The sequence below is a fragment of the Myotis daubentonii genome, chromosome 5 (assembly GCF_963259705.1).
Source record: "Myotis daubentonii chromosome 5, mMyoDau2.1, whole genome shotgun sequence".
In the NCBI taxonomy this organism is placed as follows: Eukaryota; Metazoa; Chordata; class Mammalia; order Chiroptera; family Vespertilionidae; genus Myotis; species Myotis daubentonii.
Window position 1 is genome coordinate 38,762,122 of NC_081844.1, and position 16,650 is coordinate 38,778,771.

Here is a 16,650-nt window from a genome sequence, read left to right on the forward strand (position 1 = left end):
CAGCATAATCCCAGATATCTGTAAATATAGAAATATTAAAATGTGTGGTGTTGTCTATCAAGAAGTAAAATACCTAATGATTGATAACATTTTCTTTTTAATTCTGATTTTGGTGGGTTGCATATGTACTATTTAGGTAATATACTTAAGAACAAGTTGTAGATTTTTAAAGTGGTTATTTCATTTGATGCAGAAGAAGCAAAATTTTATCTATTACTCTCAAGAATTATCCTAAATTATGCTGCAATAATTGTTTCTAAAAGAAGTTAATTCCTCTACAGCTTTAAAATGCAGTTAATAGTCCCCACACAGCTTCTTGGCAAATCTCCAAATCAACAAATGGCTAATTAAAAATTATCTGGATTGCTCAGAAGGAAAACTCATTCTAAATACAATTTAATTTCATCTTGAACGTATAATAATTAACTCACTAAAACTTTTCAAATGGGAGGTTTTTTTCCTTTAATATTCATCCTGTATTAGTAAATAATATCCAATATGAGCCCTCATGAATCAAAAGCTTGCCAAAAGACTATAAAAGATTTTCAGAAAAGCCACTGGAAATTTAAACGTCAATTAAAATGTGAAAGTGTGATATGGTAACAAGTCTCAGTGTTAAGAACAATTTGAAAATACTTATTGAAATAATTTATTTGTGTGAACACTTTATTCTACTGAAGACAAATGTAAGAACAAATACAATAAAAATCCTTTGCTAATAACATCTATTCCTTTGCTTTTATTTATTAAACCATGTCTTCCCCCCAAATCCAAGCTGCTAAGTGTCATTAAAATGTGATTTAATAGTTCATTAAAGTTGTGAAGGGGAGTATGAAGATTACCACAAAATAACAGATGTAGGTATATAATTTAAAAATATGTAGGTATATAACTAAAAATCTCATTATATTTAAACTGGAAACACTTAAGGTAAGGAAACTTAGTTTGTATAATTTATTTACTTTAGTAATATTTGATGTTATATAGGCTCAGAATAAATCTACCTTTATTAGTCAGTTCTGTAATATTAGTCCAAAATCTATAATAATAAAAGTGTAATATACTAATTAGACTGGACAGCTAAACAACCTTTTGGACGTCATTTCAGATGTCCTTCCAGAGGAAGCCACCATGACGGGGGGTGAGACAGAGGCAATTAGGGACGATCAAGCAAGCAGGTGAGCAGTTAGGGGTGATCAGGCAGGCAGGCACAGTGGTTAGGGGAGATGAGGCAGGCAGGCAAGTGGTTAGGAGCCAGTCATCCGGATTGCTAGAGGGATGTCTGAAGGATCCCATATTGTGAGAGGGTGCAGGCTGGGCTGTGGGAGGCCCCCCCTCCTGTGCATGAATTTCATGCACTGGGCCTCTAGTTACATATACTAGTAAAATCAGACCTGATACTGATTGGTGGGAAGCAACTAGAAGATGCTCTGACAGTGTTAGATTTTGCTATCATGAAAAATACTTGTAATGTAAGATGAAGCTATTAGGTCTAAATATATTCCTGAAAACTTACAAACAAGGCAAATTTTAAATCAGCATTTTTCCAATTCCAAATTATATTTAAGGCATGTAGCTTCATGCCCAAGTGTTAGTAATTATTCAATTAATAATAGTTATTAACTTCATCTTTTATGTTGATTGTGAATTGTGATTTTACATATTATTATATATATGATATTTATTTCCAAAAACATTTGTCTTTGAAATTATATCAACTTACATTTATAATTCTCCCAATGAGAACTTTCAATTTTTTGGTATATTAAACAGATGATCTTTATGTCCTTAAAAGCACTTTAAAAACAGATGTAAAATAAACCTTGGAAATATAATGCTAAGTACAAGGGCCAGACACAAAAAGCCACATATCAAATGATTTTATTGATATAAAATATTCAGAGTAGGCAAATATATAGAGATAGAAAGCAGATTAGAGGTTTCTAGGGGCTGGAGGGATGGGGGAATGGGGAGTGACAGCTTAGGCACAAGGTTTCCTTTTGAGGTGATGAAATAATCTGGAAAATAAATAGTAGTGATTGTTACACAATATTGTGAATGTACTAAATGTCACTAATGGTAAAAATTATATGTAGATATTTGACCAAATTTAAAGTAAAGAAAAAAAGGCACATATGATATGATACATAACACAGTTTACCAGTTTACACCATACATTCAAGAAACACACTAATTGGAAGATCTTCAAAAATTATTTTATGGTACTAGAGGCCCAGTGCACAAAATTCATGCAGGGGTGGGGTCCCTCAGCCTGGCCTGCACCCTCTTGCAATCTGGGACCACTCAGGGAATGCCCAACTGCCGGTTTAGGCTTGATCTAGCCTAAACTGGCAGTCAGACATCCTTCTCTCAATCCGGGACCATTGGCTCCTAACCGCTCACCTGCCTGCCTGCCTGATCACCCCTAGCCACTCTGCCTGCCTGCTTGATCACCCCCAACCACTCGCCTGCCTGCCTGATCATCCCTAACTGCTCCCCTGCATGTCTGATTGCCCCTAACCTCTTGCCTGCCTGCCTGCCTGATCACCCCTAACCATTCTGTCTGCCTGCCTGATTGCCCCTAACCACTGGCCTGTCTGCCTGATTGCCCCTAACCACCTCTGCCTCAGCCCCTGCTGCTGCAGCTTCATCCAGAAGATTGTCCAGAATGTCGTTTGGCTGTCAGGTCTAATTAGCTTATTATGCTTTTATTATTATAGATTCCCTTTCCTTGAACTTGTAAAGTGTGTCTCAGCTATCCTCAGAAAATTTTTCTTTCTAATAGTGGGTTCTTAGAATTTCCTATTTGATTTGAAGAGCTTTTGTAGCATTGATTGAAAATAAGATGTTACAAAGACTAAATAATAGTTCATTTTCCAAAATCTCTTTTTATGATCCAAATCATACATTTCAGTAATGGAACAACAATTGTTTAATGGAAGCCCCCAAATAAATAATAATAACTGCTTTATAAGAGGATCATTGCCCACATATCATTAAATGCAAATTAATAAGTGCTATGTGTAAAAAAATGGTTATGTTCATTTTAACAGGCCAATCCAAACAAGTGAGCACATTTTTTGTTGGATATAAATGTTATAAATTTGGGGTCATGAATGAAAGTACTAGTAGCAGAATTTCCAAGTCTATGTTGCCCAAACCAGAGGAAGTATATAAGCTTTCTTTTCCTACTTGTGAAAATACAAAATGAAGTGGATAGAAGTTTAGGAACTAATTTGGGCAGAAATATGAGGCAGGTAATCGTGTCAGCCCTCCCCCACCCCACCCTCCCACCCCCGCCCCTTAGCTATAGGTGTGTTGGCACAACTTGCTATGAAGGAGAGAGAGAGCATTCTTCCTGGCTGTCTAGCCCGGTTTGTGAGAATGCTGAGAACTGCGCATGGGATTTGCCAAGGGGAATTGAGTAGGGATGCACGAAGTGAGTGCTGGGAGGAAGAAGGGTACCACTAGATAAGTGGGGTCTTGGGGAGCACTGCCATGAGCACATTAAGGCTGAGAATAACTTGTTACCTTACACTCATAGAGCTGCATAAATTACTATTATTTTTTCACTAAAAGGAAGCAGTTACTGGCTCTGTGTAGGCCTTTAGCTCTAAATCCAGGCATGCCCAAATTGAATAAATGATATTAGTTGGAATAAATCTCTACTGGAATAATAATCCAATGAACAAGTTTACCTCTCCAGAAATTAGGCACCGCACAGTGTTCTAAATGGAATAGAGCTGATCCTTCAAGAACATGGTCTTGAACTGAGTGGGTGCACTTACACACCGGCTTTTCAATAGAGTTGGCCCTTCGTGTAGTGGATTCAACCAACTCGGGATCAAGACCAGTGTTTACACATTCCCAACTACTGTTTCCGATCGTGGATTCCCAACCACAGGTGGAAAATACTGTTTCTGATCTTCGGTTGGTTGAATCTGCAGGTGCAAAATCTGTGAATGCAAAACGTGCTGATGCGAAGGGCTGCCTCTAGTTCGGTTTGGGGGGAGTAAACAGTTACGCCCGGATTCTTAACCACCGGGGCTGGCACTCCGCCACCCTGTATTGTTCAGAGTCAACTGTATAAATCTTTTTACTGTTTTGCCAGTGGTTTAATTTTCAATCTTGCTATTGCTTTTTTGTCATCCCACTCAATTCATATGTTAAAATCCTAGTCCCCCCAAAAGGCATGGTATTAGTAGGTGGGACCTTTGGGAGGTGCTTGAGTCTTGAGAATTGGAGCACTCATGGATGGGATCAGGGCTCTCATAAAGAGATCCCATAGAGCGCCTATCACCTTCTGCCAGGGGACAATACAATTAGAAGTCTGCAACCCAGGGGACCCGCACATACTTATTGGCACCCTAATCTCAGACTTCCAGCTTCCAGAACAGCGAGTAATAAATGTTGATTGTTTATAAGGCTCCTGGTCTATGGTATTTTGTTACAGCAGCCTGAAAGGACTAGAATCAATCTTATATTTAAACAGAGTTTACTGGATGAGACATATAGAATGTTATTTCACTGATTCAACACACGTTTGTTCTGACCAATCCTAATAAATTAGATGAATTTTAATAATGATTATCTCCTTTAAAAACTATTATTATAAAAACACTCCCAAGTTCTAAAAAACAAGGATGCATTTTGTTTATAATTAATATGCTACAATTATTTTGCGAGTCTACTTTACTTTTTGTGAATTCTTAACTTTGTATTTCCATAATTGGTACATAACTAGGTTTCCTTTAAAAAAAATCTTCATAATTTTAAAAAGGTGCTGCCCTTTTCTAGAGAATATATAAACATATGGATAATGAAGCAGTCAAGGAGAGATTTGAAATAACCTTTCTGAGCTTCTAAATAGTTCTTATAAGATGGCTTTTCCCCCTGTTGGTTTAGTAACTGAGAACTGAAAGGCACTTTCCCAATGGGCCATTATTTCAGTCAGTGGCCCCAGCCGACCACCCTGCCTGTGGTGGGGATCATAGAGCAGATGGCATATTATGGAGATGACATTAGGAGCAATTATTCCACTGCTGAGTATTAGTATTCTGCACTTTGTGATGCATGGTAAGCCTATATTGTGTAGTACTTCGGAATTAGTTAGAAAATCTAACTAAGTAAACCAACAAAGTAATTGTCAGGGAGTTTGCCCTTTGTCCTTATTTCTTTGAGAAAAGAAAGCTTTTTTTCTGATCATTTTGAAATATGCCAGTATCTCTGATTAGGACTCCTAAAAACAGGAAGAATTTTGAGTTAATTTTTCCATTTGGCTAGGAATCCAGGGATGTTGCCTTAAATGTTCTACCTTCTAGACCAGTGGATCTCAACCTTCCTAATGCCGCGACCCTTTAATACAGTTCCTCATGTTATGGTGACTCCCAACGATAAAATTATTTTCATTGTTACTTCATAACTGTAATTTTGCTACTGTTATGAATTGTAATGTAAATATCTGATATGCAGGATGTATTTTCATTGTTACAAAGTGAACATAATTAAAGCATAGTGATTAATCACAAAACAATATGTAATTATATATGTGTTTTCCGATGGTTTAGGCGACCCCTGTGAAAGGGTTTTTCGACCTCCAAAGGGGTTGCGACCCACAGGTTGAGAACCGCTGCTCTAGACTAACTGACAAAAATAATGTATTATTCTAGGGATTTCATTAAAAAAATGAGAATGCGCATGTATTAAAATCCATTCAAAAATTTAAATGCATCAGTTGGCTATTGTTGCTCTAGCAAATTGCCACAGATTCAAATTTAGTGGCTTAAAACAACACAAATGTATATCTCATGATTCTGAAGGCCATTAATATCTCTGTCCTAAAATATTATGATTCCATATAAGAGTCATGAATTCAAAATATGTCTAGATTTTAGAAATGAGAACTATAAATATTGATTTCACTTTCAGTATGTATTATCTCATATTTATTACTGCCTTTTTTTACTCACATATAACTGTTCTACATAAGTCCATTTAAGATGTTTTTGCATATGCTGCACACACATTTGTTAGTTTCTTCTTTGCAAAGCTGTTTCCTTCTCCAGTCCATGGTCTTCTATTATAAGCAAGTTATTTCAAATTGCATTGCAAGGACTTCTTTTAAGGTGGTATTATTTTACTATGTCATTGTATGTATGCTTTGCACATTTTCACAATCAGGATTCAAAAGCAATTACTATAATTGGTTGCTGGGTATAAATAGGATATGTTGGCTATAAAGAATCAGCTTTAAAAATTATTTTTTGAAATGCTGAATTTGGTTGTAAGAGAGAAGTTTCTCAGTATAATGTTCATTTGCAAGCAGGGCAAAACCCAACTATGAGGAGTGTTAAAACGTAAGTTTCTAGTTTTTCAGGAGATGGTTATTTTTGAGTTTTGCTTTGGTCGCTGGCCTTAAATCAAATACTTAAATGTGTTCAGAAACAAAGATATTTCTGGCTATTGAAAGAAAGAGCACAGTGGATGCAGGTGAACACTTGGCTTTGGTTACAGCTGACAGTTGATTTTGTTCTTGAAGGAAACTCGGTGGCTTTTTTAGCTCACTCTTAGAGCAAAGAGTGTTCCTGGAAGATCCAAGATTGGGTTTATAAAGTTTATCACTAAATCAATAACATAGGGATAAAGAGATTGAGCCAAGTTTTATTACACATGCTGAGCTTAAAATTCGTTTTATTTTTGCCTCACAGTCTGAATGACTACAGAGTGTTCTCAGTTAATAAATTAGTTACAGCATAAAAATACTTCAAGGTAAGCCATCTACCGGGTCCAGTCCAAAAGAAAATTCTTTATTTTTTTCCCTGGCAGGTATCACTTGTCTTGCTTTAGCCTTCTCCTATAGGTAAGGCAGAGAGAAACTGACTTTAGTCTAATTACCATCTCTTGGTGGTGGTTAGGGCTGAGGCACAGACAGCAGAATGGTGAGGGACCCAAGAATTGGCCACCATGGAGGTGTGCTGCATGGTACTCTGAACTCTAGGCCAGGAGAGGATGACCTGTCCTTGTGTGGTAGGAGCTCACTCATACATTCCCATTTACAGGTTCTACACACCCTTACGGTTGGTAAGATTTCCACACTATCGTAAGCTTGATGGTAAAGAAGCTGATGTGAACTCTGCTCCGTTGGCACTTTTGAAGATACATGGGGCACCTAGCAGGCAGAAAATATATTATTTGGTGTGTAACATCAGCTAGAGTCAGAAGATAGAGGACTCGGTGCACACAAAATGACTAAGGGAACATATAGATTTGTTACAGTCACTACACACTCTAAATTAGATCTACCTGCAAGGTAAGCCATCTACCGGGTCTAATATTATGGAAGCATCCTTTGTGATTGCTTAGCTACTATATTCTAACAAGTAATAATTTGGGATTCAAGGAATAAAAAAATAGATAAAAACTAGTGTTCAGTTTCTCTGAATATCTTCAGCCTATTTTTTCACGCAAATGAAGCTTTCTAAAAATGTTCACATTACTCATGCTTGTAATCAAATTTACATGTTTATTTGCTCATTTCAAAAATCTAAGGTGAAAGTTATATTTGTAATGTGTACCCAGTATGTGGATATAAGCATTACCTATGACCCCAGCTATCAGTCCTGTCATTTTATACATTAGTCCAGAATTTGTGAACAAGAATTTGGCTGAAATCAGTGACTCTTTCTCTTTTAAGTGTAACTTTGAAAGGTCTAATTTGGATATCTCATGAGCTAAATCTTCTTAAAGAATTGCTGGCAATAATGTGCCTTTATTATTCTTTTATTACTCTAAAGTCCCCTGTTATTTTTCCCAAGTCACCTATTTTATAGAATTTGCATACTATATTAAACATGAGAATATGTGTCTTCATTATCAAAAAGCATATATGGTCATTTTTATAATACAGAGAGCTTTCAAGAAAATTTCACTAGAGGCATTTCAGATGCTCTTAGATACCCACTAAAATAAATGGTTCTAGAAAATAAATGCAAAGTTGAAAATATTTTACTCCAGGTGTCAGGTAGCAGGCAGCCCAATATTTTATTCTGACAGACCAGGAGAGTGAATTTTGAATAGAACCACAAGACATATGTATGAGAAAAGTGTGTGGCCATTTCTTTGGAGGTGTATAGATCGCTGAAAACTCAGAGAAAGCCTCAGAAATAAAATGACTCTTGTCGATAGTGAGCGATGATCGGGTGGGGTGGAAGGCTCACAAGGATGTCAGTGGCTGTTGTTATAATTCAGAGAAGCCCCCCAAAATAGCACATAAAATTCTAAACTCTTTAAAGCAGAAGCCCCCCCCCCCACTTTCCTTCTTTCATTGCAGGATTACAGAGTGAATATCTTTCTTCGCCAGAAATGGAACGATCCTCGCCTTGCATATAGTGAATATCCTGATGACTCTTTAGACCTAGATCCTTCCATGTTGGACTCCATTTGGAAACCTGACCTGTTCTTTGCCAATGAAAAGGGTGCCAACTTTCACGAAGTTACTACAGATAACAAACTGTTAAGAATTTTCAAGAATGGAAATGTTCTTTATTCAATAAGGTGAGTTACAGACTTAAATTCCTGATTTTGTTGGAAAAGTGTTGGGTTTTCTATATTTGCTTTTAGTGAGTGTTTTGAAATTTTTGATTAACTGCTTTCATTGTTCCACCTAAATTACTTTAATGTACTATTTCCAAATATGTCTAATCAACAATAGCAGACCCAAGTTTTAGATCCAGAAACTGTATGAATAATTCTTGGAAATCCGCTTTTTTAACAAATAGCCCAGGTACTTAATCAGCCAGGTGGGTGAGTGATTTAAGGGCAAATGAAATAGTAGCCAAATCATACATTGTGATTACTAGTATGTTTTTATGTATCATACTCTTGTAATATTTACAGGTGAAGAAATATAGAGACTTGTTTCTCTGAGATCCATTTTCCATAAATTATTTTTCAACGATATGTTTTTTTTTAGATTTCCTGAGCTTCTCTGACTATCCTTTAGAAAAGACTTTATTTACATTTTAGTTATTTGGAAGTTAATTCTTAGAAGATCGTATAGCCTTTTACAACTAATACCAAAAATATAACAATAATTAATACCAAAACACACACATCGTGCTAATGTATTGTGTTTTTCATATTTTCCTATTTCATGTGAATAAATTTCCTTTCAATACATACATTACTTTCTAAGGGTGAAAAGGCGACATCACTCTACTCTTAACTGACACTTGTCACATTGCTGAAAACTGACTAATATGTGTTAATATAATCCTGAATAATTCATTGCTACATAAGATATAAAGGAAGATTTCAGGCTTCATCAGTAATTTATCCCTATGCTCTCAAATGAATAAATGACTTAATGGTGAATCCCAGGTAAAAGCAAGAGAATTTAAAACCTTTTTGGAAAATTACTGTAAAAAGTATAAGAATCAAAAGATAGTGGGAAGATGGAACTGAAGCTTAGGCCTGCTCCCCGCTGGCAAGTGGACATCCCCTGAGGGCTCCCGGGCTGCCAGAGGGATGTCTGACTGCAAGCTTAGGCCCAATGCCCCAGGGAGCGAGAAGGCATAGGCCAGGCTGAGGGACCCCCCGAGTACACACATTTTTGTGCACCAGACCTCTAATGTAAGCATAACTGTGCATGTAAAATTACACATCTATGTAAATCCATGCAAGACTTCAGAAGGATGCCCAACAACTGGTAGAAAATAACCAACTATTGAAATAAGTGATTGAATTTGGGTAGGAATAAAGGTGGCTGCAAGAATATATCACCAGGTGAAATGGAATAATCATTTTGCAATTATGATGTCTAGAATATTTCCATCGATAGAATTGAAATACAGTGTCCTATATAATTATGAATAATTAATTTTTATTATATGTGAGTTTATATTATTTGAATTCTTCAGAAAGAGTTATGTATTACTTATGAGTTAGATATACATATTTTTTTGATGAGAGATTGAAACTCCAAGTCATAATCCTTGATTCTTATTTGTTTTGGATTCATAATGGATATCAGGGAATCCATGACAGGCTGCGAATAAGCAAGTTAAATTTTCCTGTTAACTTGAAAATTTGTGAAAGGTATGATTTATTTTTAATTATAAGGTACTGTTTCATTGCAGACAGATTTTGGCTGCAAGAATATATCACCAGATAGCATGGAATAATAATAGTCAGAGCAGCTCAGGGAATCTAAAAAATTATGTCAGGAAATCTTAAAAGTTATAACATCTAGAATCTTTTCATCGATAGAATTGAAATATAATGTGTGTGTGTGTGTGTGCTATATGATTATGGATATTTACTTTTTTATCATCTTATTGGAATTGCAAAACAATGCTATCCATTATGAATTGCTCACATTTCTTTTAATATTTTGAGGAAAATTATGGAATAATTCAGAATTGCATTTTTGTCTTTTCGGTATGAATTCAGATGAAACAGGATGATGTCTCTCAGCTCCCAGTTTTTGTTTGCTATATCCTGGCTCACATGATCAAAGACTAAATTTGTTTTTCTATGAGTTGTTTTTGGAAATCTCACAGTACTTTGAAATCTTCAACTGGCAAACAGTTTCTTTGTTAACAAAAGTTGTGCTAGGAAAAAAGTCTCATTCAATTTACAAATGGAGCATCTGTGATGTTTCACGAGAGATCTGGCTTTCCTAGTTGTTTTAAGAAAGAAGCAGAATGTCCTGGCAAACCAGACCTATTTAACTTATCCATTTATCTGTATTTTCTCCTTCAACCCACTAAAATAAAGAAGTAAACTAAATAAGGAATAAAGTGGCCCTGACACACAGGAGGGTGAAAGGAATGGAAAAGAAGACTGTGACAGATGAATGATGACCACATGCTTTAGGAAGCTTGAAAGTGAATGCACTCGGGAAAACTGACTTAACAGGCAGAGATAGCTGCATGTACGCCAAAGTAAGAGAACTCAATAGGAAGACATATTACCCTCAAACTTTTAGAAATTTGTGGCAGCGAGGACTTCAGAAAGTAGGGACTAGACAAGAGATCAAAGAAAAAGAATCAACTTAAACTTTGTGGGAACATCAGCGAGCTTTCTATTCCTAATTTTCCTCATCTACTACATTCTTTAGATCAGGGGCTGCCTTTTTGCCTTCTGACCTGAGCAGAAAGCAGGACAGAAAACCTAAGAGAGTCTGTGCCAAGAACCTCACAAGTAGGGACTACAGGCACAGCTGGGTCTGTCATAAGCATCTTACCAAGAAAATAAGGATTACAAGGAAGGGATACACTAAACGGTGATACCCCTGTTCTCCCTTAAAATGCTGAAAACCAGACCGAGGCATTTACTGAGCAGTAGTCAGAAGAATATGCCTCTGGAGAAATTAACTTGCCCAACAGAAAAAAAATACAGATATCGACATTTAGGGAACCTCCAATGCAAAATCTGGGTGGTCATATAATCATTTTACAGATAAGACTATTTATTACTCAATGAACTATCCACTAGTAATTGAGCTCCAAATAGTTTTTAGTGCTTTGTTCTTATATATAAACAGACATTTGAGGACATCTTATAATATTAACAAGAATAAAAAAGAAGCAGATGTCAGAAGAAATATGCAAAGAAAATAAAGATAAAAGAGGAAAATTAAAGAAACAAAAAGAGATGAATGATTTAAGGGGAAGTGCAGGGAGCAGAAGAGACCATTAAAAAAAATCTCTGGAGAGATGAGACAACTGGATACATGAAATAAGATACTTCTAGGAAAGGAAAATGAGTAACTCAGAGCATAAGAACAAATAGTAGCCCTAACTGGTTGGCTCAGTGGACAGAGCATCGGCCTGCTGACTGAAGGGTCCCAGGTTCAATTCCGGTCAAGGGCATGTACCTTGGTTGTAGGCACATCCCCAGTGGGAGGTGTGCAGGGAGCAGATGATCGATGTTTCTCTCTCATCGATGTTTCTAACTCTCTATCCCTCTCCCTTCCTCTCTGTAAAAAATCAATAATATATATATATTTTTAAAAAGAACAAATACTAAACCAGAGTGTGTGTGTGTGGGGGGGGCAGATAGTAGAATACTTGGAATGATGAAGTGAAGGAGTCTCCTAAGAAGTAGAAGCAAGATACCAAGAAATAGGAAACAGAGAAATTATTTGAAAAGCAGAACATCAATTCAAGTCCAACATATGACTAGCGGATGCTGACTGAGGACACGAAAGTCCTGGGTCGGAGACAAAGGAATGTATTACTCACTGCCAACAAGCAACACAAGCATCCCCATATTTGCCTTACTTGTCCCTTGTCCTCAAGTCTCATTGGAACCGTGCAACAGGCCCAGATTAATTTAACACACACCATGGGTCTGTGTCACAGCTCTGAAACATGGAGTTTGGGGAATGCACGGCTTTTATAGAAAAATACAAGCCAGCCTTCTCTTTCTCCTGGGGAACAACATGATCACATCCCTCAAAATTAGCAGCTGCATTGATAACGCTAAGAAATGACAAAGGTAAAAGAATAATCAAAGCCTTGTGGTCTTGGTACACCTAACAAGATGTCTTCCAACCCAGATCAAGCCTCTACAACTTACATGCTGTGATTTAGGGCAAGTCTCTTTACTTGAGAAAAATAAATTTTTGTTTATAATTTAAAAAGCAGCTTTATTGAATTGTAATAAACTACAAATATTTAAAGTATGCAATTTGATAAGTTTCAACATGTGTATTATACTTTCATGAAATCATCAGCACAATCAAGATAGTAGAGGTATGTATCACTCTCAAAAGTTCATGACCCTTACAATCCTTGCCCCTCAAACTCTGTCCTACTCCCCCATCTCAGAGCCACTACAGATCTGCTTTTTGCCACTATAGATTAGTTTGTGTGCCTGAAATAATATATGTAAAGCACCCAGCATACTACCTGGCATATAATAGGCATTGAGTTGTTAATTTTATATTTCTAAAAAGAAAACAAAAAACTAAACTGAACAAAAAAAATAAACCACAAAAAAAGGCTTAAATTCTGATATTTTTCAGAATCCTCAAATTAGCCCTATATGGACTCTTGCCATTGTTCTTATAACACTAAATTTAGAAATATTAGAAACTCATAAAAATACTTCTTATTTTCATAAAGAACATAAAATGGAGTGACAAAGCATTTTTTTAATACGTCAATTAATGGTCGAGATAGACGGCATACGCTAGGGCAGTGCTTGCTCAAAAAAATGGGTAATATGTCAATTTTAAGGAGGTCAACTGTCACAGATTATAATCATCCTTTTTAACATTTCTACTTCTTCACTGAGCCAAGACTTCGCCATATCCTGTTTATGTGTCTTGTCCCAGAAAGAGAACTAAGTGTCCTCTCTCAACACAAAGAAGATTCTCATTTCCAAAACAGTAGAATGTGATTAATTACCTTTTGATTTCGTTTTCTTTTGATGTGATCAGGACAAGTCACAATTTACTTGTAATGTTTTGATGAAGAAATTCAATATCGCACCCACAACATTGACACATATTTTTTCATTCATATGCTGTTAAAGAAGCAATTGTGTCCTGTCATAAACAAAACGAGTGTCAATAAGTAAATGTTTTTCAGGATGTGATTTATGACGAGTTCTAGTGGTTTTCTTTCCCAAATAATTCTTTTCAAGCACTTTTTTTTTAAAAAAAGAATTATGTAATGTCTCTCATTTTATGCCAGAAAAATAGCCAGGATATGAATTTGACATCACATGCATGGTGAGAGCCTGGAAAAGGTTCTCAGAATGCTATTTACTTCCGTACAAAAGGTCACAGAGTTCATTCTGCAAGCCAAAATTTAGAGCTGGCTGGCCAGTGGGCCCTGGATGTCTGGAAAATTAATGTGCATACACTCAACACGTACTTGTGCACACACCTCCAATAAACCCTTTCTCAAGACAGAGAACATCATGTCCAACTGATTTTACAACTGCCTTTTTAAGGGAGAATTTTGCAAATCTACAAAAATCATGCTTACAGACTCACTCAACCTAGCTGAGCCAGGAGAAAATTGCTTTTGAATTGTGAGCTCTATGAATTATGTTCATGTGTTATGGACTCTGACTTGAGTGAACTGTCAAATGACCCTCCGGGAATCTTAAACATTTAGCAGTTTCACCTGTCTGTTCATTGATGTCTCTCAAACTATGTTCATTGGATCTCACCAAGAGTCTTCACTGTAGGACACACACCATTACAACTTTAATGCATGGTCTGTATCGTAATGCTGTTTTGGAGAATGTGGTTCCATTTACTAGAGCTGGTAATTACTTTTGTAAAAGCTTATATTTTTATATAAGCTTTATGATTTCATCCAGTCATTTTGTGCCCATCCTGTATAATTTGGTGGAGGGGGAGATAGGGAAAGCTGAGAGTGGTAGAATGTACTAGTAACCCTTAATTACTAATATTTATTGAGTGTTTGCTGCGTGTAAGCACTTATCAAAGTTCTTTACATGTATTACTAACACATTTATCACATCTCTCCAGAGCAGATACTGTCATTTCTTCATGTTATGTTAGAGAGGTGAAAACTGAACCATTACGGGGTGAAGTAATCTGACTATGGTCATAAAGTTTAAGTAAACAACTCCGCCTAGGGCGCTCATCAATATAACAAATTTCACTGGGAATACTTGCTATGATGGGAGTTGGCCAGAGAGATCTCAGAAAAAACTTGCTTTAAATAAACTTGGGTTTGATTAGATCTGGGTGTATTTTTCTCAGGTCCAGGAACTACAAAGTCTTGGTAATCCCTGAAGATATCTTGGTAATAAACTTTTCCAATAAAAAAATAAATAAATTCAAAAGTGATGAATGGTTTGGGATGCCTACATCCAAATACTTTCTGGAAGAGGGAAAGTACCGGTGTACACCATCCAAGTCACTTGGCGTGAAGCCAAATCAGAAGTTTGTTTGGTGAGCATGGAAAGATGTCACACCTATTCTAGAGGGCTGTTACTTGACCCTGATAAGACCTGGTGACATGCCCTAGTCCCACAATGGGAAACCCCACTCTATCACCTAGAATTGTCAGTTCTAGGTAGGACTTGACAATTCTAGAGAGTAGATTCAGAGTTTATTCCCCTGCTGAATACTGCTGGATGTTCGTGACAACTTCTTTCATGCAGTTACAAAGATGACAGGGAGTTGTCACACAGGATTGCATCTCTGCACTCCAATTTACCACATTTAGAACTCTAATCCCCAGGATATACTTGCCTCCTCAAATATGCTCCATGTGATTTGGGGGAAGTGTATTCTTTGGCATTTGGTGTTCATTTTATCGATCTCACTCTCAGATTTCTTTTTTGAAGGTCTCTTCTGGAAATAAAGACTTCTTTTAGATGTCTATAGCCATCTCTAAAAGGAAAAAAAGGATAGATAAATATATGTGATTGGATGTTTAAATATACAGCTCTTCTCCCTTCCCCCAAAATCAGATTTATATATAAAGGTACAGCTGTTTCAGGATAAATAACAGCCAACTTGGAACAAATTTTATTTGAATAAACATTAGTTACTACCGAGAGCAACTTTGCTTTCCAATTGTACCCTGAACAATATAACCAATATAACATTCATAGGATGTCATAATTTTTTTAAGAATAATTGCTTTGAATTTCTTCAGATTGACATTAACACTTTCCTGTCCAATGGATCTCAAGAATTTTCCGATGGATGTGCAAACGTGCATAATGCAACTGGAGAGTTGTAAGTACAAACAACTTACTTTATCTGAATACTTTAAAAAATGTAGTAGATATGAAAGGTTTTTAATGTATTCTATAGATAATTTATTTTGTAATTGTTGTTGTCAGATATTTACTAAATAAGCTTGGTATTTCTCACCAGGTATTGAGAGTCATGATGTCTAGCAACATGTGCACTAAATGCTATGATAAAGGAAGAAATTGGGGACTAGGGATAATAGTTTTTAAGCTTGAAAAGCAGTTTTATGTCTCTTTACACATTATCAAAGGTAAAAGGATAATAATCATTAAAACCAAATGATCACTTGTTATTGATTACCTGGTATAGACCAAATAGTTTGCATATGTTATTTCTCATACAACGAAGATATTGTTATTGCCATGTTTCCAGATGCGAAATGGTCCTTCTGCGCAATTGAGTTTTGTGCTCCAGTTCATGAACGTTGTCACAACAGACCATCGGGGTCCAAAGTCTATGCTACTCTGAACTATTATGCTGCTCCTCAGCTAATATTTATTCAGAGTATACTCTGCAGGGTTTGTTATATATGTCATATTAGGGGAAAAGAAATTTCTCACACTTTATCAGAGATTCAGCCAAGGTAACAGACATTTTTTAAAAAAATTTCTTCTTTCAAAGTGGATCCAAATACATCACTGATCAATGTCAACACATAAAAACTTCAGGTCCTTCTGTTTCTCTGAACTTATCTATATATAGTCAACCTTAAATTAATTGGTATGCAGGTTTAATTTTAATGCCATACAAAAATATTATTCAATATTTTTTCCTAAGGCACTATGTTATATCTTTTTTTAAAGTTTCGTTTTGATATATTCCTTGAGGAAAATTTAAAGGTGAATCTTCGGGTTTGCGGGCCTGAGGCAAGGTTTGTAGTGTGGGGGAGCTGTCAC

At 36.2% G+C, this 16,650-nt stretch overlaps 1 protein-coding gene across 2 annotated transcripts in view; it reads left to right on the forward strand.

Annotated features, from left to right (window-relative positions):
- Positions 1-16,650, forward strand: part of GLRA3 (glycine receptor alpha 3) — a 134,150-nt gene that overhangs the window by 52,065 nt on the left and 65,435 nt on the right. For both annotated transcript variants that reach the window (XM_059695290.1, XM_059695291.1), the window contains exons 4-5: positions 8,330-8,553; positions 15,654-15,736. In XM_059695290.1, coding sequence (XP_059551273.1) covers positions 8,330-8,553; positions 15,654-15,736 — 307 coding nt within the window. The remainder of the gene's footprint in view (positions 1-8,329; positions 8,554-15,653; positions 15,737-16,650) is intronic.